Source organism: Oryza brachyantha, chromosome 2 (genome assembly GCF_000231095.2).
Source record: "Oryza brachyantha chromosome 2, ObraRS2, whole genome shotgun sequence".
Classification (NCBI taxonomy): Eukaryota; Viridiplantae; Streptophyta; class Magnoliopsida; order Poales; family Poaceae; genus Oryza; species Oryza brachyantha.
The window spans coordinates 17,803,034-17,825,827 of NC_023164.2; the positions used below are offsets into that span (position 1 = coordinate 17,803,034).

At 41.5% G+C, this 22,794-nt stretch overlaps 2 protein-coding genes across 2 annotated transcripts; both read left to right on the top strand.

The window, feature by feature from the left end:
• The first annotated feature begins 12,395 nt into the window (after nt 1–12,395).
• LOC102706819 (hydroxycinnamoyltransferase 2) lies at nt 12,396–15,755 on the top strand. The gene is made up of 3 exons (XM_040520682.1): nt 12,396–12,504; nt 12,632–13,051; nt 14,547–15,755. Exons 2-3 carry the CDS (start codon nt 12,632–12,634, stop codon nt 15,447–15,449), a joined length of 1,323 nt encoding a protein of 440 aa, XP_040376616.1. The 5' UTR covers nt 12,396–12,504; the 3' UTR covers nt 15,450–15,755.
• A 3,253-nt stretch (nt 15,756–19,008) lies between these two features.
• Nucleotides 19,009–21,983, top strand: LOC102705316 (protein GrpE-like). Its single transcript, XM_006647437.3, has 3 exons — nt 19,009–19,248; nt 20,805–21,314; nt 21,570–21,983. Exons 1-3 carry the CDS (start codon nt 19,009–19,011, stop codon nt 21,810–21,812), a joined length of 993 nt encoding a protein of 330 aa, XP_006647500.3. The 3' UTR covers nt 21,813–21,983.
• Nucleotides 21,984–22,794: the final 811 nt, after the last annotated feature.

Consider the following 22,794-nt stretch of genomic DNA (forward strand, 5'->3'; position numbering starts at 1 on the left):
TTTTTCTTTTTTTTGAGAGATGTCGTGTCATTGCATATGCTCGTATATTTAAAATATTAAACGTTGTTTAATTATAAAATAAATATCAGATTTCGTCTAAAAACCACCAGACGAATCTTTTAAGTCTAATTAACTCGTCATTAACATAACTCAAAAGGTTTGTCTCACAATTTTTCATATAAATATGTAATTAGTTTTAATGTTCATGTATATTTAGTGTTCTATATAGATGTTCAAATATTCTATGCGATGTTTTTTGAAAAAGTTTCGCTGGTAAGTGCCTTCGTTGCATGGAAGTCTTTTACTCCTTACACGATCCGTAGGACTCCATTCCGTATGTAACACGTGTCCTATCCCAAATCTTAAAGCTGGACCCTTCTTCTACTACTGACCAGTGAACCGAACATTTCATACTACTGACCAGTGGATAGTGCAGTGTGAATGTGTGATTTATAGCAAGTTCGATAGTATAGCTAACTATTAGCTCCAATTCATCTATAGCTAATTTAATAGTCAATTCATATAGTATTTATTTATAAAATATCAATACATAGTCCCACGTGTCATACATATATTTTGTTTTGGAGTCTGTGTATAGCTGGCTATAAATTAGTAGCCACCTCTCTTCTCTTTCTTTTTATCTCTTTAAAATATACTTAAGTTATCTTAGAGTATGCTATTGTACCTGCTCTTATCGGTTCACCGCAATTTTGAGGTTCCGTGCAAGTTTGCTCTTTTCCCCCTGAGTACTGTGAATAATTGTGCAAGTATTAGTTTGTGTATTTCTAGATGCCCCATGATCATGATTTAGATTGCCCTAACTCGCCTCCATATAACGGTATTCCGTCTGTAAGCAGAACGTGAGATTTACAATACTCATATAGAAGACACTGATCATATCTTCCAAAATTGTCAATTTGTGAGATACTTATGGACAAAACTCAAAATAAATATAAGTTCATCGGTTCTTGGCACGAGCTTCTTTCCCAAGAAAGCACTACGAGTGTTTCTTTTTGCTATGTCCGTGGAGGCTATGGAATTACATAAACGAAGTCATCTTCGGACCCGTGTCACCGTCTCATCAACATATGCTATCTAAGTGTGCCCATGAAACAAACCTCTAGTCACGTCGTATAAGTCTTCACAAACATGTGTAATCAATGATTAGAAAAACCTTCTTCAGTGACTTAATCTTTTGCTCTACCCCATGGGATACAATATTTTTAAAATTTTTGTTTCTCCATTCCCCTCCTTTGTAATGCCACTCTTAAGATTTATTTAATATAATTCAGGCAGGACTTCATTTAAATCACATATTATACACTTAAAAAACTTTTTCCCAGGATGTTTTATTACTCCATTTTAAGTCAAAGAAATGTATTCATATGTTATATTGACGTGCATTTCGTCTTTTTTCTTAAACCATACATCTCCGTGTTTCATACATAATATATGTTGTCACGTGTTGGCACGGTATACCACTAGCCTTCTTCTAAATCCTAATCGGGTGAGCCAGCAGTAAGGTGCTTTCGTATCCTCTACTAGATTTTAGATTTTTGGGTACATACTTTTTAAAGTACGTAATTCATATAAATTTCTATATGAAAGTTCATCCACGTTTTTCTAAAGTAATTATATGTCTAGAGTTTAGTAATTAGTACTCCCTTCGTTTTCGTTATAAGATAATTTTTTTTTCACTCATAACATATTACAATACACAAGAAAAATAATTAAAATACCCACCACCTTTTCAAATATCAATACAGTTATTATCTATTTCTAATACATTTATTTTTTACTTTCACAAAGTCCAATATAATGATTACTTAAAAATGAACTTATTTTGAGATAAATTGTGATCGACAAAAATAATCTCATTTTATAACCAATGTAATAGCTAATTAAGTCGTTTATATTTTTAAATAACTACCCAAAAAATCAAATAATCAGGAAAATCTGAAGTTTTCACGAGAAGCGAACGCAATCCATCACCAGCAGGATGGAGCTCCAGCCTCCAGCGAGCGTCCAGCCACCGTGCGATCAACACACCCGAAACTCGAGCCCGTGTCCGCCCATTGCCGATGCTGTAACGAGCGGCATCGTTCTTGCGCACGGCTGTGGCAGGAGGCGCTGGAGTCTGGAATTCGCAATACCCTTCTTGCACTTTGCGATAGCTTGAAGGAGATCGCTGATCTGATCTCTGCAGCACAAGTGTACAAGCGAACCAAAGCATTTTACCGTGATCCAATGCTAGCATAACTAGCTTCTGTAGCATCTTAGATTTCGGTTTTGTTCTCTTGCCCAATTTAATCCCCGTTATTTTTCTCAAACTCATATGTTTTTCGAACTGTTAAATGGTTTGTTTTGCTTTTCAAGGGAGAAGGAAGATTCTGTGTTGAGGTCGAGGGGAGAGCAGGGAGAACGGGCAGCAGCGGCGAGCCGGCGACGGACGAGTGGATCATCCGTAGCGGCGATCAACTCCGCCGAAGGAGCAGGACACTGGCCTCGTCGCTCCATCGAGAAATGAAAGGGAGGTTTACAGCCGTGCTTGCTTTACTTTTTTTTTTTTTCTCCTTTGAAGCTTTACGGCCGTGCTTGCAAGTTACAACTAGGAGAAAGGAAACCGTTTAAAAGGAAAAATGTACTACCTACCAACACACCCATACAGGCATGTTTGGAGAATTTTAAGAGTAGGAAGAGTCTAAATGTAAAATTTACCGTGCCGTTGTTTCCGGCCGTCCCTCGTGACTAAGTGATCGTTTGTCACGTCACATGTCCGTCCTCCTAGAGGACGACACTAGGTTAGTTTTGTGATGTTTTGAAATACACAATTAAATTTGTAAATTATTTAATAAATAAAATTCAAAATTCAAAAAAATTCCACGTTTGGATCCTGTCATCCTGGGCAAGGCCTGTCCTAGATTCCCGACCTCTTCTAGTAAGGCCCATTCTATACAAGGCACGTTTGTCCCTGGGAAAGTCCATTTTGCCTCCTCTGCTGTGACCCAAATCTGATTTACATCCATTAAGCCCTAAAACCAGGTAAAAATGGATATTTAATCAGTTGCTACTCTTATATAATACTATTCGGCAACTCATATCATGCCTATGATATATAGACCCTGAACTTATCTATTATAGACAGTACAAAGAGTGACAAATGGTTAAATGAGTTACCAGTGGCGGAGCCACCTATATGGTTAGGTGTGGCCCGCAGAACCCCTCGTCATATACAGTGTTAGTACACCATGTAAAAGATGATTTATAAGTATTGTGACTTATATAGAGTACCATTCGCATGATGATTTATAAGTTAATGCATTATAGCTTTGTTTTATTTTACATATGTGGTTCTTATATACAAATTAGAACTTAGGCCGTGTTCAGGGTAATAGATTAGTGCATGATTAATTAACTATTAATTGTTAACAAAATGTAAAATAGATTAATATGATTTTTTCAAACAACTTTTGCAAAAAGACACATCGTTTAGTAGTTCAGGAAACATGCGCACAGAAAACAAGAGGCATAAATTAACTTAGGGGGCTGAACGCAGCCTTAATAGTATTAAATTCGCCATAGTTAGATTTTCTTCCTGGCTCCGCCACTGTGAGTTACTACAAATAGTTAAGTGGCCTCGGTAAAAAGACTCACCTAATCTTTTTTTTTTGTCTACACGGTGACTTAGAAACACTAAAATAAGCATTACTCCCGTATATGACACGGGAAAACATACGGAGAGTAATTATCATTTCTTTCTGTAAAAATTATAGCCACTACAACTCATTTATCTATACGTTTTAAAAAAAGTATGCGATGCTGAGTTCCGAAAAATTCAAGAGTTCACACTTCTCCTACAATATTCCCACCTAATGGATACCCTCGTCTTTTCACTTATTTTATAAGTGAAAATTTGATTTTTTAAGACTTAAATCTAAAGTTGTTTTTTAGATTTTCTACAGTAGTTTATTTTAAAACATTGTTTTTATGTCGCTAAAAACACCAATATAAAATTTTACCAATAAATTATTTTTTAATTATTAATAAATCGTTTTGATCACGCGGGTAAAAAACAAAAGGACGAGCGGCTCCATCATCGTGCAACCTGATATATCCGCAATCACATATTCACATCGCATATGAAATTCTGAATCCATGCATATTCCTTCCCAGTTCCCTCGTTACTTCTCTCGCTGCCTCCTTCCTGCCGATCCGCCGCTACCTCGACGTCCGCCTCCATCGTGACCCCGGCCGGCGGCTCCACTGTGCCGCCCCGTCCACCGCACTCCGCACAAAACGGCTTGCCATCCGGTCACCATCCTCACCGCCCTCTCCACAACGTCGTCTCCGCGCTCTCGTGTTATTGCAGGACCTGAGCTGCAGCAATGGTATACTGGGAGCGACGCTGGTCTCCGTTGCATGCAGCCGTGCCAGGGTGACCGGGTGCGCGCGGCTGCCGCGCCGGTGGCCGCGGCACTGCGAAGTTGCGCATATCTCATCCTGACTCGGATCCACGTGAGATGCAAGACCGAGCCTTTCCGTGGACGCAGCCTAGCTAGCTACCCGATCGAGACCCGCGCGTAATGGAGGCAGTTGCCCCCTGCCACACCGACCCCACTACCACCTCTCTCGGACGGAGCCGGTCCAACGGCCGAGCAAACCGCTTTTTCCTCCTGCAAACCAAACACACAGCTACAACGCGATTAGACATGGCAACGGGGACTCGCGACCCGAGACCTGATGGGTATTTACTCTATTAGGATATGGGTATGAGTTAAATATATTACCCGTGGATAAGTAACAGGACAAATACTTTTACCCGATGGGTACGCGGGTATGTAAACGTTCTTATGATCCCCATACCCATTTACCCATGGGTAATAAATACCCATAAATTTAAATGCATGTCATGGCCTAATATCAAATTAGCCTAGCCTAATTAACCAAAACCATAGATATTTAAACCATCCATACATTTTTCACCACACTATATGAATGTGTGATGTTCTAAGTATCTGGCGTCTATGCAATATACTATATGGAAACCGTGATATTTAGATTGTTTTGAACTTTTGCGGGTATATGGGTGACCCAACGGGTAAGGTTTACCCAAGAGGTATGGGTACGGAGAAATTTTCTTACCCGTGACGGGTATGAGTATTTTAATGGTATAAAATTTTACTAGTGAATATAGATATGAGATAGTAATACCCGATAGGTATTTACCCGTAACGCGATCGCGATCCACGACGTCCTCCTTGCATCGGTGAGACGTGAGCATTGCGCTTGCTCGGTCCTCGGATGAGCCGTGGCCCGTGGCTGCATTCGCATGATTCACGTGGAATTTACGGGTTCGAGATGGGGATCTTGATCCTGAAGGTCCCCTCCCTGCAGGGTTCCCAAGAGGACATGTCTTGTTACGAATTTGAGGTGCCGTGGCCTGTGGCAGCGTGCATTTCTGTTGGCTTGTGGGCCTGTGGTGGTTTACCGGTCAGGGATGTTGACGCCATATCAAAGCTGAAGTTCATGTGTTCTTTGCGGGTTGTTTTTATACAGAAGGCAGTGCCTAAGCTGCCCGTGTTTATCTGGAGCAATTGTCATCCTTAACATCTTTAGGCTTCAATGACAGCGTGACCTTGCAATCTGTGCGCAAGTCTAACAGACTGCTAGCTCTAAAAATTAACACATCATCTAATAAGTCTATTGATACCATAGCTAGCCATGTATATCAGAGTTTTTCAGAGTTCGTGTGCAGCTGGTTCTAAATCTAGAGCCCTCTTCTCTTTCTTTTTCTCTCTTACAACTAAATACAAATCTAAGGTGCCAATTTTTAGAGTCGGCTTAGCTTCCTTATTGTACTTGCTCTTACCACGAGTCAGAGCGCCCAAAAAGATGTCAAACAAATGAACAATCTTTGCGGAACTTCGTTCATTCCAAATCAAACCATTTTACAGTTAGGAATGGGGTGAAAGAAAACGAGAAAATTGACAATTGCGAACGTTCATGTATATCCGTGAGAATCGCCTTGCCTGTGACCACGGATAGTAATGGGCTCAATCTTTTTTGTCTATAAAATTTAAGATTTAAGTTTAAAATAAGTTAAAAATAACATTGTATTAAGTTTTAAACTAAAAATTTCTAAGAATTAAATAAAGTTACGAAAGAACTGAAGACTCTTGATCTATTACCACTCCTGACAACTGTCGTACATAGCTAGACTTTCTTTATTGTTTGAGCTTCACCCACATATTCCAAATGACCCAACTATCAAATCACGTGCTTATATTATTTTTACATGTTTTTTTGCCTTTTAGGTTTATTTCTTTAAATATTTTATCTTAAATCTATATGTTTATAATTTACATGTAAAAATTATGCATATAATATACGTGTAAAGTTTGCACGCACAAAGTGTGTACAATGTTTAAATCTGTTTCATAATTGTACGTGTGGAGATTATTATATGTGCAAACTGTATATGTACAAACTTTCTATATGCATAAGTGCAAATCGTATATGTGTAAAGTTTATATGTACAATCTTTTGTGTGTATATGTAAAATGTTTTTATGCATAATTTGTCTAGGCTGGATGTAACACATTACTAAATTGATTATAAATTCATACTAGAAACATTATATATCCAAAATTTATATATGTAAAGTTTATTTACACAATGTAAATATATACTCTCTTTGGTAAAAAATATTTGTCGTTTAGGAAAATGTTCGATAAAACTTCAAATATTCCTACAAGTAATATTGTGCTATATTAAATTTATAAAATATAATATGTTTATGATAGTATGATAGTATTTTTTTAGAATAATATATGTATCATTTGTGTTGTATTTAAAGATAATCGATAGTCGGAATTTTATAAGTTTGACTAAAAAATATTTTAAACAACAATTTTTTTAACCAAAGACAGTGTTAAATTTGATATATAGATATTTATATGTGTAAAGTATATATATTATCTTAACTATTTATAAAAAAAGTGTATAACGTTTCGGTCGTCGTCTTTCGCCAGGCAGGTTACGGACGAAAGACTTCAGGGTATGTGCTTTGCGCAACAGTACGAAAACAAGGTTCAATAGCCCAATGGGCAATGTGCTACCCTAGCAACCAGATCTGCGTTCGATGCCCATCCCCACCACGTTTTGTTAATTTTTTCATTGCTAGCGCCATTTTTTTTTATTAATTTTTTCATTGCTAGCGGCCTAGCGCCATGTTTTTTTCCTCATTGCTAGCGCCATGTTTTTTTGGTTAATTTTTTCATTGCTAGCGCCATGTTTTTTTTGTTAATTTTTTCATTGCTAGCGCCATGTTTTTCTCCTTTACTGTTTGTTTTTTAATTCCCATGACTGGACATCTAGAACCATCCATATTCTCATTGGCATGCCTTCATTTTTCTAGAAACGCAATTGATGTAACCTACATTTGTCAAATTAATTGTATATTAACCATAAATTGACCTGCAATTTATTTTGAAAGTTTATTTTTAAAATTTATTTTAATTTACACAATTGAAATTAAACGCAATTGATGTAACATAAATTTCTCAACTCAAATGGATATTGATCATAATTTACTATTCTAGACTCAACATATAATCTTTTCAAAATTTATTATAATTTACATAATTGAAATTAGCTTAGCTCGGTGCAGCACGCATATTTTTTCAGTAAATATTTATACGTACCAAGTTTATGTATTCACGGCATACAAGCTTGTGGGGCCTTTGTATGCTAGCCCATAGCACACGAGGGAAAAAGTAGGCATGGCACACCCTTTTTTTGTTTTTTTTTAATCATAATAACGATCACGTATTCATGGAAGAGTCGATCCGCACCGGATCAACCCAACTGAAAGAAAGTCATTCAACCACGTATTTCTGTTTAAAGGAAAAAATTAAATTGCAAAACTAGTTGTTTTTTCTTTTTATGATAGTTTTTTTTCACCATTTATTTTTAAATTAGAACACGTTAAAAAAATTACGTATAAAATATTTTCATTCTTAATACACCATTTCGATCATGTTTAAAATAAGCCGAAAATGATGCTGGGTATGGCATGGCATGGCACGGCGGCACTCTGTACGTTCCGGCTCTGCCAGCGTGCGTCGCATACCTCGTCGTCTGAAGCTTATCGCCCGCTCGCCTGGCCAGTGCTAAGTGCAAGGTTAATAATATAACTAATAAGTTGGCTATAAGATTTTTTATAGTTTTTTCTTAGCCAATCCATATAGTAGTTAGCTCTTCAACATTAATGCAGGACCTACATGTTACTCTCATGAAGTTTTTTGATTCTTGTGTCTGAGCTGGCTACAACCTTACAGACCGCTTACACTCTCTCCCATCCTATCTCTCTTCCACGTAAGCATTTAATCAGCTTATAACATGCTATTATACTTGCTCTAATAGTAATTAACTCGTACCTAACCTAAACTCGTCAGACCAGAGCATCTTGGATAAAGATTTCGCACCAGCCGAGTCGCATTCTGCAGTCACCCATTTTTTTTTTGTCTTTCCCTAATGCTTATAAGTCCGAACGATGAGACACAAGTAAGATTTTGGGAGGATAAATGTGTTGGAAATCATTCTTTCAAAGATCAATATCCATCTTTTATAACATTGTTCGCAGAAAAGGGGCTTCCGTAGCAATTGTTATTAGTTATGTTCCGTTGAATGTTTCGTTTAGAAGATCTTTAGTCGGACATAATTTAGCCAATTGGTATAATTTAGTTACTAAAATTGTACATATTCGTCTGAATGATCAAAAGGATATGTTTAAATGGGTCTCCATCAAAATATACATTTTCTGTCCATTCTATGTATTTAACACTTATTAATAATGGTATTAGAGATACAAATAAACATATTTGAAATTTAAAGTTGCCCCCTAAAGATTAAGATCTTTTTTGGTATGTTTATAAGGGGTGGTCTTAACAAAGGATAACTTAGCAAGATGGAATTGTGTAGGTGATAAGAAGTGTTGTTATTGTTCTAATGAAAAAACTATACATCTTTTTTTGGTCATTTTGCTAAATTCCTATGGAGAGTCGTTAACGTATATTTTGGGTTGAATATACCAACAAGTTTTACTCATATGGGTGGAGGATGGTTGAATGGAGTTCAATCAAAGATTACAAAAATAATTCGAGTAGGGGCATCTGCTTTATGTTGGTCTATTTGGTTGAGTAGAAATGATATGGTTTTCGATAAATCTCCATCTAAAACATATATGCAGGTATTATTCAGGGCAATATATTAGTGCCGGTTTTGGGCGCAACTACAAAAGTTTGACGATACCAAGGAGTTGATCTACGATGCATGCCGGAAGCTTAAATCTACCGTCATGCAAATCTTTGTGAATTTCGGCTGGAGATTTAGCAACATGATGACTTGTTTATGTTTAGAGCCCATTGTCTAGAGATTTGGTCAATCTAGTGTTACTCTGATGTGTGAACCTCGGACTATAATAAGTGGCTGTAGCTTCTTTGAAGTCAAAGCCGAATTATCCATTATCTAAAAAAATAAGTTCAAATTTAAATATTTTTATTTTTCAGTTTTAACTTTTAAATCACTTTGAACACCATATACAAGTTTTATTTATAAATTATTTTTTGTTTGCTAATATGTCGTTTAAAATTTTCTTTTAAAAAACTAAAAGATGACCCCATTTGTATATCACTAACCTATAATCTCATAGGAAACGATCAGTCCTACGACCTCCGTCCCAAAATAATTTTTGAGTTTTTACTCTTTGTCTTATTTGATTATTTTTATAATTAAATTTTTTATTATTATTACCTGATAAAATATAAATAATACTTTAATTTTTTTAATTTTTTAATAAATTTTTCATATAAAATGGATGGTCAAACGCTCGACTTGGGAGGGAGTAGATAGTGCTTGTTTTAGTGTACACGCGTATAACTGGCGTAGTTGCAGTCATCCAAAGCCGCGACGTCAAGCCATTATCGTCGCAACTTGATCGCAGGCTTGACAGAGTCATGGCAACTCGCGTCTTGATACAGAGCTGGTTCAAATAGACAGCTTAGAATTAGATTAACCAAGTCTGCGGAGCAACACGTCGATCGACTGATCGAGGTAGTAAGTACTTGTCGCACGTCAGTATGTGGACACGTAATTTGTCGTCACATATAAAAGTTCGCGTCACCCAAACTGCCCCCGGCCGTCCCGTCGGCACGGCTGAACAGAGCACGACTTCGACAAGGATCTTGCACCAGCTATAGGTAGCTCGCCGTAGTAGTTTGTTTTACCGCATATACTTTTAGTCGCTAAAAATATATATACAAGAGCCTTACTTATAAATTGTTTTTTAATTACTACTCTCGTGGCAAAAGTAATTTATTTTTAGCTTACATCAAATATATATATACAATGCCTACCGAGACTAAAATAGACTTAGTATTTTAAATCTAAGTGTATGTTTTATATTTTATCAAACTTCTAATATATCTATCGCTCAAGAATGAGGTATTTGTAGTACCAACAACAGTAGCTAAAGATGTACTCCCTTTGTTTTATAATTTAAGACTTTCTAGTTTTGCCTAAATTCATACATATACTAATAAATCTAGACGTATATACAAATTATATATATTTATCATTGGATGAATCTAGAGAAGACTAATAATTCTTATAATATGAAACAAAGGTTATAAGGTTATAAGCTAGTAGTATTTTAAGGCCAGGGGTGGTAATAAGCTGCATTACGTCGTTTGACACTAATGAACTTTGGTAAACTCCCCTGTAGTGTGATCCTATGAAGTAACCGAGGTGACAGCAATAATTTTAATAATAGCTCCATCTTAGGTATTCTATATACATATATAGTTATATAGAAATCATATCAGGAAATTTTTAGTACGGCGTACCGTGCATGGCATGAGATAGAAAGACTATCCGTCAAACTGCTTCACGTCCTTTCGTCCGGACCGGACGAATAAAAAACCAACGGCATGTATCTCTCCTCTATATTTCTCCCTCGTGTTGACCAGTAGCTGAATGCACTTCTCCATATTTCTATCTCATACGACCAGCAGCTGTCTGTGCCGTGCAATATCTTCGTCGCATCACTCCACTACCACGCCGCCCATCCCGTCACTGCTCATGGCCCGCCATGCCCCGTTCTCGCCGACGATGCCTCCTACCGACGTTGCCTCGCACTGGCGCCGGACATCTTCCCCGCGATTCCTTGTTGTTCTCCCATTCTTACAGGCAACTCGGTTAAAGAATCATACAGTACCGCCTGGTACCATGTGATATATGTATCTTTCTGAGCTTTCTTTATCACGCGACAATGATACCAGATGATACCAACTGGTTTCATCTAGTACCAGATGATACCAAGTGGTATCATCTAGTATCATACGTGAGGCGCATCTGAGCGCGGAGGTGGGAGGCGTGTGGCACACGGCAGCGAGAGTGCGACGACGGCAGAGGTGGGCACCACCTGGCACCATGTGATACCTGCATCTTTTTTAGCTTCATTTATCATGTGACGCTATGATACCAGTGGTATCATATGGTATCATACGTGAGACATATTTGAGCATCGAGATGGGAGGCGTGCGGTACACGACGGCGTGAGTGCAACGTCGACGGAGGCGGGCAGACGTTGGACGCAGGCAGGCGGACGTGGGCGGCATGCAGCGACGTGCGAAGGCGGGACGGATGTGCGGACGTGGGTTTTCTCTGTGTTTTACTTTACGTATCCCGTCCGACGGAATACCATCGTACATCAGTTCTCAAATCATATACACGGATGAATGTATCAATCTAATAAAAATATTAAATCTTACGTGACGAACCGGACGGACGGAGTATAATCGAAATGCACATTCAGACGCACGCTCGGGTGCTACTCTTGAAAGATTAACCCACAGTGATTTATCGTTAAGCAGAGAAGCTGGGAGCTGTCAAAATGAGTGTCGCGTACGGCGGCTGCTGCAGCATAGTACGCTGAGCTGAACAAATCACGTCAAAACGAACCACCGGGACCGGGAGGCCCTGAAGGCCTGAACGCCGGAGCGACGCTGCCGCTGCTCGGCTGCTCCTGTCGTCATTGTAGCTGTCATCGCTGACGCGCGCCCAGCACAAGATCACCTCAACACCGTCGCGCCGCGTCCACCGTGCGGTGCGGTGGACCGCGTCCACCGTGCGGAATCCAACCCACCACCTCTCCTCCGCTTTCGCGCTGGTCATCCATCCCACCAACTCCTCACTCACCTCCTCCTCCGACGAAGCAATCGAGCGGTCAATTAATTCTAGTAACAAAAATAATTGCGAACAAAGCTGTGCTTTTTCTTTTTTTTTCCTCTAACGGAGAAAAGAGAAGGAGAGGGAGCTATAAAAGGCGCTCCACCCCTCGTTAGCTCACCAGCTCTCCACCAAGAGCTGCTTACCTAACATACTCTCACGACTCCATCGTCGTCGTCGCCGCCGCTTCTCGCGGATCTGCCTGCGTCGGCAAAGGTTGGTTTGGTTCTCTGTTCTAGTCTTTGCCTGCTTGGAATTTGTTACTCTCCGGTTGGTGGGGGGTGTGCCGGTGAGGTGTTCGACTGATTGATTGATCGGTCGTCGCGGATCGGAATCGGAGCAGATGAAGATCAGCGTGCGGGGGTCGACGATGGTGCGGCCGGCGGAGGAGACGCCGCGGCAGCGGCTGTGGAACTCCAGCCTCGACCTGGTCGTGCCGCGGTTCCACACGCCGAGCGTCTACTTCTTCCGGCGCGGCGCGGAGGCGGAGGGCGGGAGCTACTTCGACGGGGAGAGGATGCGGCGGGCGCTGGCGGAGGCGCTGGTGCCGTTCTACCCGATGGCCGGGCGGCTGGCGCACGACGAGGACGGCCGCGTGGAGATCGACTGCAACGGGGAAGGGGTGCTGTTCGTGGAGGCCGACGCGCCGGGCGCCACCGTTGACGACTTCGGCGACTTCGCGCCCACCATGGACCTCAAGCGCCTCATCCCCACCGTCGACTACACCGACGGCATCTCCTCCTTCCCGATCCTCGTGCTCCAGGTAACCAATCCCCGCCTCTCACCCCTCCGAATTCCCCTCCATTTTGCTCGTGCTCCTAAAGCATCAAGCAATCTCCCTAGGATCTAGCACCACCAACTCGCTTGCCGGATGCTGGCGACGACCCGGTCAGCGTGCGTGTCTAGATGATTAGTGGCTAGCGCGTCGTGCCATCTTTTTTCCGGATTTTTCACTGGCTTTAATTTAAAAATCCTTAAAAATAAGAATAGAAAAAACATTTGTTAGTACTGGAATCAGCGTATCATTTTGACATGATCAAAGTAATGTCCTTTGAAATCTCAGACTTTTCTTAAGAGAGGATGAAGTTTCTTGAAAAAGCCACATGTTCTACGTTTTTATAGGCATTTAGTTTCTACTTATACAGGTCTCAATTTCAACTATTACCTGAGTACGGAAATAATTGGCCCGTACACAGTTGAAACCTGTTATTAGGAGCCATTAATTTGGAACACAAGAATTTTTCTAGAAAAAGAACGCACTTCACGAAAACAACCTAATCATGTACTTAATACTACATAAATATCTTACGACACCAACAATTGTTTGGTTAGAACTATATACTTTGACAGCTAGACAGACATTGAAAAACTATCCTGAGAATTGAGGAAGCTGTGTTACCTTCGTCCGAATTTTCGCCGCTATGGCTTCCGGGCTATCATGGTTTGTTGTCAAACATGAAAGCGAAGTAGCGAACCAACTGTTCTGGTAAGGTTGCCAGGTCATATTCGTGCATAGCCTCACAATTTGTCACAACTGCACCAGTTGGTACCTCATCATCATCCACATGGGTGAGTGAAATTGGGTGAGGTTGATTGAGTCTACCTTCACCAAACAGCAAAATCGTGGTTGTTTATTGAACATCCTATGCGTTGGATGCACGACACATGTTGGTTGCAAAGAAAATGATGCGCCAGCTAGAATGTTAAAGAAGAATAATTGTCTTGGTGCCTTTCCTTGCTTGTAGTGATAAGCAACCTTAATTTGATTGATTGTTCCATGTAGTCTGCACTTGCATTTCAGTTAGCAGGTAGCTGCCTATTTTCTTGTCCAGCCTTACCTGTAGATACCCATCTAGGATCCCATGATTGAGTTCAGTCATTTAAGGTGGTATGCAACATCCAAATTGGCTTGCCATGACTTGGACCTTCAATATTCTTCCAAGCAAATAAGCAATCATTTGCTCGTACGTGATTTATGAATTGGAAATATATACAAGAAGTCAACTGAATTGCTTATAGACGATAGGGATTTCACATGGCACGGTTGTTGAACTATAGTGAGTTGGTAGGTGCGATAAATTAGTAAGATGATTAGTATCCGTCAGCTATCCACATATTTATTGCACTTTTGATAGTGCTCAAGAAGTCCTGGTCCTTGTATAACTTTATTACTTTGTAAATGGAATTTGGTAATATTACTATTACTCAACACGCGCGAAAAGAACGGAGCGGTTAAAGTTCGCGCTCTTTTGCTACAGGTGACACACTTCAAGTGCGGAGGCGTGGCGCTCGGCGTGGGCATGCAGCACCACGTCGCCGACGGCTTCTCCGGCCTGCACTTCATCAACGCATGGGCCGACCTCTGCCGCGGCGTCCCGATCGCCGTCATGCCGTTCATCGACCGCACCCTCGTCCGCGCGCGGGACCCGCCGGCGCCGTCCCACCCGCACGTCGAGTACCAGCCGGCGCCGGCCATGCTGGCCTCGGAGCCGCCGCAGGCCCTGACCGCCAAGCCGGCGCCGCCGCCCACCGCCGTGGACATCTTCAAGCTCTCCCGCCCGGACCTCGGCCGCCTGCGGTCCCAGCTCCCCCGGGGCGAGGGCGCGCCGCGGTTCAGCACGTACGCGGTGCTCGCGGCGCACGTGTGGCGGTGCGCGTCGCTGGCGCGCGGCCTGCCCGCGGAGCAGCCCACCAAGCTGTACTGCGCCACGGACGGGCGGCAGCGGCTGCAGCCGCCGCTCCCGGAGGGCTACTTCGGCAACGTGATCTTCACGGCGACGCCGCTCGCCGAGGCCGGCAGGGTGACCGGCTCGCTGGCGGACGGCGCGGCGACGATCCAGTCGGCGCTGGACAGGATGGACAACGGCTACTGCCGGTCGGCGCTGGACTACCTGGAGCTGCAGCCGGACCTGTCGGCCCTCGTCCGCGGCGCCCACACGTTCCGGTGCCCCAACCTCGGCCTCACCAGCTGGGTCCGCCTGCCGATCCACGACGCCGACTTCGGCTGGGGCCGGCCGGTGTTCATGGGCCCCGGCGGCATCGCGTACGAGGGCCTCGCCTTCGTGCTCCCCAGCGCCAACGGCGACGGCAGCCTGTCGGTGGCCATCTCGCTGCAGGCCGAGCACATGGAGAAGTTCCGCAAGCTCATCTTCGACTTCTGATCTCTGGAGTCGACTTCACGCACGAACGCACACATGCAGAGAAGATCGTACAGCCAAAAAAAAAAACGCAGGATGGTCTTAACAGCCTATCATCGGTAGGATGCAGCCATGATTGATTCTTTGATTCCACACGTAGTAGTTCCTTCCTGCACGTTTTCCATTCCTGGTTTCCTGCTCGGTCCAGTACGTGTCTACCTTGGGCAGCAGGACACATTTTGTGCCATCTTATCACACGAACAAACTGTATTTGTATTACGAGCAGTTAATCCATACAACATACTCCACAAAGTACACATTAGTTAATAAGTTTAATTATTTACTCTCGACCATGTGTTTGTGGATCTCACTCACGTTAAATAACACAGTATAGTAATAACTTGAGGAGACTCATCCGCATCGGAGTTACGCCGAATGACACCGATTAACTCTCCAGTTAGAAAATGAGGTACACATCTTCTTCTTATGCCCTTTTGCAAAATTAGTCTGGATGGCTTCTTCCTTTCACCTGAATATTTTTATCCTTCCAAGCGTGGAAAATATAGAGAATATTCTCTACTTTATGTTAAACTCTTTCAAGATTGATCATGCCATGCAGAAAATCCTTATCATCATGTGGCATATCTGGAAATCCAGGAACAGTAAGTGTTTTAGTTTGATAGAAGGCGATCCTACACAGGTTTGTATCCAAGCGGAGGCCATGTCAAACAATTATCTCCGCATTACCATGCAAGATCAGAATTGCCAACCCCTGAGTATGCCGCCGAATGTCTTTGCCACTTTTGACCATCTCGTCCAACCAGGAATTCGCTGCTTTGTTGATGCGTCCTGGAGTGCAAATGAAACGGGAATTGGTATTTTCATTCACAACTCGTGGACCCATGAAGCGGTGTTTGTTCAAGGGCATTCAAAAAATTTCTCTTTCCCGATCCAAGCTGAACTGGGAGCCTTAATTCTTGCCTATGAGTTATGTAACATCCAAAATGCCCCTCTTCCTGTTTTTCTCACAGATCATGCAGGTATTGCCCAGGCTATAATGAGGAATGACTGCATCTCCAACCCACTGCATTGGTGTCTCCTACCACTATGGTTCAAATTTCGTTTTTCTGTGCAAGGTGCTACTATGCAGGTTAGGTGGATACCAAGGGAACTCAACATAGTGGCTGATGATCTAGCCCGCCAAGCACGTTCAAGACCTCTTAACTCAATCCCTTCTCATCTTTGTCAGAATGTAACCCATGGAACCAGTGGTTTCATCTGCCCGCACCGGGCTTTGTTATCTTATCCTTGTCTAGATGTCATCATATCTCATGTTCTTTGTTTACTTCTCAATAAAGCATGAGATTCAAAAAAAAAAATCTCTCCAGTTAGGTGCGGAAGAAAACTGGAGGTGGTGTTGTGGGGTTGGGTCGCTGACTCAAGGTGGCTTGAGGGAGTAGGTTGGGAAGATTTGAAGCAACTCTGGAGGGTTGGCGTTTGGTGTGGTGTGGTGGTCAGTAGATGTCTAGATGAGTGAGACCGAGAGCATGGGACCCGACTCATTGCGACTTCGGGGGTGTTTAGAACAAGAAAAATTTTAGGAGGGTTTAGATCGAGAAAATTTTTGGGAGAAGTGTCACGTTAAATGTTTGACCGGATGTTGGAAGGAGTTTTTGGACGCGAATGAAAAAACGAATTTCACGACTAGCCTGGAAACCACGAGACGAATCTTTGAGCCTAATTAATCCATTATTAGCACATATTGGTTACTGTAGCACTTATGACTAATCATGGACTAATTAGGCTCAAAAGATTCGTCTTAATATTTCTTACATAACTGTGCAATTATTTTTTTGTTTCATCTATATTTAATATTTTATTTAGATGTCTAAAAATTCGATGCGATATTTTTGAATTTTTTTTACGCCTTCGTAGCATCCGTATCGGCGTCGCATCGCACCGCACGGATTGTCTGGCACGTGTGTTCACGTGTGGATGCGACCGAGACTTTAGCTGGATGAAAGGAGCTTTTTTTTTAAAGAAAAAAAGGCTGAATAAAAAGGGTATTAGTGGAGCACCAACGAATTATTGCCCTGTTTAATTCGTCTGGGCTCGTGGAGTGGAAAGCGTCTAGCTAAGAGTCTTTGGCACGTACGGCTCGTGCTTATCGCCGGTCAAAATGAGGGAGACAATTCGGTGTAAGGCTCTCGTACTGTAAGGCAATGACGCTAGTACACAATTGACCGGGAATAGTCTGACCAAAACATCGTGATAAACCGGCTAAACCCCGAATGCAGTGTAGCGGTAGTACTGACCCCATGCGATGCTAATCACATTCGTTTTTGATGGCAGGACACAAGTGCAGATGTGGACCATGTGGAATCAAGTGATTTTAGCGGGAGGAAAAAAGGGCAGATTTTCTTTCGAAAACAGAAAAAAAAAAGAAGAAAGGCATGCGTCTTGTTGGTCGAGCATGTGGATTAAGGGGTTTTAACGGGCTAAACCCTTCAACCTTATATTTCTGCTTTTGGTTGTGCTTATAAGTCAGAATTTAAATTTTTGATATTAATTTAAAGTAAATTTTAGAATTCTTACTATAGTTTATTTTTCAACATTAAATTTAGATCAGTAAAAACACATATATAAAAATTTTATTTATAAATTATTTTTATTTGTAAATATGTCATTTGACTTTTTTTCTAAATAAACCAAACAACCGTCCTCTGAGTTTTTCCGCAACCACCTTCAAGCTTCAACTGTTATATATATATATATGTTTAGACCTAACCCTTATTTTTATTGACCAAAAGCTTTGGTCCATTACACTCACATTCTTAGCCTAGACATGTTATGCTTAACATTAGTAAAATGAAAATGAGATAGAAATTTTGGTTAGGTGTCGAGGGAGATGGTAATTGGACAAAGGGTGTTTTTTGAGGTAGTCCTGATGTTTTGACTCTCCAGTGAGCCATGATAACTTCATATACTGCATTCGTCTTAGAAGAACGAACATAAAAAACTAAATTTTGTGAAAAATCTTGAGCCATAGCCCATTAATATTAAATTTATCGAGTATTTGGGCCCATTTAAATAGTAAATCCTAGATTAAAAAGTGAAAACTCTTCGTTCTCTTATCTCCGTGTCTCCCTCGGGTTCAATTTCGGGTTGGAGCCAAGGATATAATTCGGGGTCAAGGCCCTAGTCGTTATCATCAATGACCCCGTTGCCAAGCCCAGATTACAGCAGAAAGTTATACGTGAGCAATTTTTTTAATATTTTAATAAATATTTGTATTACTCAATCTCTTAGATAAATATGGAACGTGGTTAGTAACAAAACTATTTTATTAAAAAAATTAAAAATAAAAAATTTCTGAGCCGCCCAACCCGCACCTTCTAGAAGCGCCCACGTGTATTCTCGATCCATCCCGTCCGTCCGTCTGAGCCGGCGCCGCGACCCGCGAGTTATCCCGTCCCCGTGCTCGATAGAGGCAAGAAGGGCAGCGACAGCGAGCAACGCCAAAACCTCTCCCCTCCCCCTCTCCAATCCTCTCCTCCTCCCCAAGCCCCACCCTCCCACCCGCATGGCTGCTCTCCTCCGCACGGCCGCCGCGCTCGCGCCGCCGCCGCCGGCCCCGTCGCCGTCCCCCGCCCGGGATCCGCGTCGCCCCGCGTCGCTCGCCTGCCCCCGGCGCGCGCCGGTGCGGCCGCTCCGGGCGCAACTCCTGCCGGCGGGTCGGCGCGTCCCCTGCCGCGTCGCGGGCCGGCTCCGGCGGCGGTTGGGAGCCACCGAGGCAGACGAGGCAGCGCAGACGGCGACTGAGGTGTGGGCTCGCGTCCCCAATCCCCATCTACCCCCCGGGGTTATTTTCCTGTGGCTTGTGTGAATCATGTTGTTATACTGTATTGTAATTCGATCGTTGAACAGTTTGTTTTGAAGAGGACCTATCAGGTTTCTGAGTTTGTGAGGATAAGATGAAATCTATTATCTATGTAGCAGTGCTTCGTTTAAAGTTTCTCCTACAAACAACTCCATAGCATACACAAGTTTGTGTATTAGTAACTGCTAAGGCATGATGTGGTATTTGATAGTTTTATACCAGCATTTTCTGCATGGATTGTTTACTATTAGGTAGCTACCTTGTTTGTAGAATCGGAGTGAACTGGCTTTAGATTCAGGGATCCTGTGGGCTGTTAAGTTGTTTTATGTTTAGTTGATTAGCTGTTTGTATATGCTATGGTGTCACTTACAGAAGAAATGTGCTTTATTTGGGTGATAGAAAGGTCTGCACTACCCTTGCAGAAGATCACTGCAAAAATTTGCACGCAAACCTTTGTTAGATGGATGATTAAATAATTGAATTTGACCTTTGTTGGTAGCTATAATAAATTTGATACGCAATGTAGGATTTATGTTTCACCTATTTAATTGTCCTGTTGAAATTCTAATGGAATGCTTACTAAAGTACCTTTTCTGACCTCTAATGATTCACATTCTAAAGTAAGTTGCTTTTTTTTTTTAGTTTGCATTCAGCATAACCTTGAGGACCTCACAAGTCACAACTGATCAAGAGATTTTAAGTCTTCTTTAGCTTAGCAATTGTGCAGTGTGAAAGTTGGAATGATCTATTCTTTTGTGTGACTAAGGCTGGAAATGGCAAAGTTTTGCTGGCATGGGATTATTTACAATCTTTTTTCACATGTCATTGATCTATTGGAGAAGCACATTTGGCATAGGACCTCGTCTAGGAACGTGCACATCGTTTGCCATAGTTGTTATGTAACTTCATTATTATGAATACAATTTAGCTGTGCCTTCCACACTTCCCTGTGCTTACACGTTTGAACGTGCTAATATATTTTCTCAATGTTTCCTAACTTTGGTCCTTGAGTATTTTGTAATCTAGTTACTCGATAACATCGAGGTATTGCATTGTTGAAAAAAATCTGCTCTCTGACAGATTTGACTTACTAGTCGCATTTAGCTATCCTGGTTGATTTCCTTGGGTTATGTAGAGCAAGGCAAGGTTATATGGTACATCAGTAATGTGACTTTTTTCGTTTTCCAATTTTTAATGTGAGCGCCTGTGCAGATCATATCAAAGCACAGGAGCATAGAACATAATGTATGTCTTTGTCAATTTTTGAGGCGGGAAACTACAGTCCGCTAAAGAGCTAGATAAATGTAATACTGACCTATATGAAGTGGCTTTGATTAGGCAATGTAGCACAGTAGCAGTATATCGTTCCATTCCCACTGCTAATGTAAATGCTAAATAAGCTGGCCCTTATAATTTGAATCTATTCCCTTTTCAGATTTTGACATTTTGTGAAAAGAAACATTTGGCTTGTTATTTAGACTCCTTTTTTGATGTCACAGGAGGAGTCTGAAACTGAAGTAACTGGAGACACTGGTGCAGATGATGGTGCAGGCGCAGAAGAAACTCCCTCTGTTCTTGTCACAGCATTGCAATCATACAAGGAAGCTTTGGCTAATGATGATGAAACAAAAATCGCTGAGATAGAGGAATTTTTACTCTCTATCGAGGAGGAGAAGAATTCTCTTTTGAGCAAAATCGCTACTTTAGGTGCAGAATTGTCAACTGAGCGAGATCGTATCTTGAGGATAAGTGCCGACTTTGATAACTACAGGAAAAGGGTAGAAAGAGAGAAACTTTCATTGATGACAAATGTGCAGGGGGAAGTTATAGAGAACTTGCTGCCTGTCCTTGACAACTTTGAAAGAGCAAAAACACAAATAAAGGTGGAAACCGAACAAGAAGCAAAAATAAACGACAGCTATCAGAGCATTTATAAGCAATTTATTGAGATTCTGAATTCACTAGGTGTCGAAGATGTGGAAACTATTGGCAAACCATTTGATCCTATGGTAAGCATTGTTAGCAAAACATGCTATACTAGCGCAGTTAAAATCTTGAAATCAAACACTTCATTTACTGAAATATTAAAATTGGCATGTCCCTGTTTTGTGCTTTCCATGGTTTGATGGCAAGTACTATCTATCTACTATAGAGGACTGGATATGTGTAGGAATCTACTCTATTTTATTTTCCTAGAATTCTGGGGTTTTGGAAGGGTATTGCTTTTTTCTCAATAAGAATTGTTTGCGCACCTTCTGTTTCAGCTTCATGAGGCTATTATGCGAGAAGAATCTGTGGAGTATGAAGAAGGGGTCATCATTCAGGAATTTCGTAAGGGTTTTAAACTTGGGGAGCGACTGTTGCGCCCTGCTATGGTCAAGGTGTCTGCAGGACCAGGCCCTGAAAAGCCCGTGTATGATGATCCTGCAATGGTTGAAGATAGTGTAGCACCTCAAAAGGTCAAGGATACTGAAGACGATGGTTTTGATGATGATAATGCTGAGTGATGCGGTGTTCCTTTTTTCTGATTTTACAGGAACAAAGTCCAGAAATTTTGTTGCTTTTCTGGAATGTGTCAAGCAGGTAATAGGATAGAGTTAGATACTGACTTAAATGTGTCATTCTCCCTTCCTGCTGTTGACATTGAGTGTTGATATTGTCTCAAAATTTATATTTCCCTTGGATGTGGTCATTGTTATGGTTAGGTTTTTTTTTCACAGTTCATTTGAGCTGCAGCAATGGTGAGGAATACTGGTTTGTGATCAGTTGAAGTATTGGATATCATGTAAAGAACTAGATCCGTTTATCCTTTTCCTTGTTTTCCATATTCCAACATTTAACTGCAAAATATTACTTTCTTTATCTCCTGGTTAATCACTCGACGATGTCTGTTGCCTTTGGACTGCCATCACCATCCATAAACTTGAACTTATCACCGGAGGTAAATTGAAATTTTCAGCCTTGCCAAGAGGCAGTCTTTGAACTCGATTTCTTGGGAAACCTTAACCAAAACATGCCTTTTCAATCTCGGCATAATTGCAGAGCAAGATGCCGTATTAACATCCAGATTCCCTTGCTGTGTTAAATACCTCCGTCCTATAATAACCTCATTTTTTGTTTTTTCGTGTCTAACGTTTGATCATTCGTCTCATTTAAAAAATTTGTAAAAAAACGTAAAAAAATAGTCACGTATAAAGTACTATTCATATTTTATCATCTAGTAACAATAAAAATATTAATCGCAAAAAATTTTTAAATACGACAAATGCTCAAATGTTGGACACGGGAAAAAATAAGATTATTATGGGATAGCTCTTAACGCAATATATTATGCTAATGGTGAAGTACTTTTGAGTTCTCCTAGGATAGGATAGTACAAGCATAAACATATGAACATATGGGGGCGATCCGTGGATCCCTCGAGGAGTGGTGACTGATGTGGTACTGTCGTGTGATGGCGATGGGTTTATTTCCAGGGATTTGGGTGGC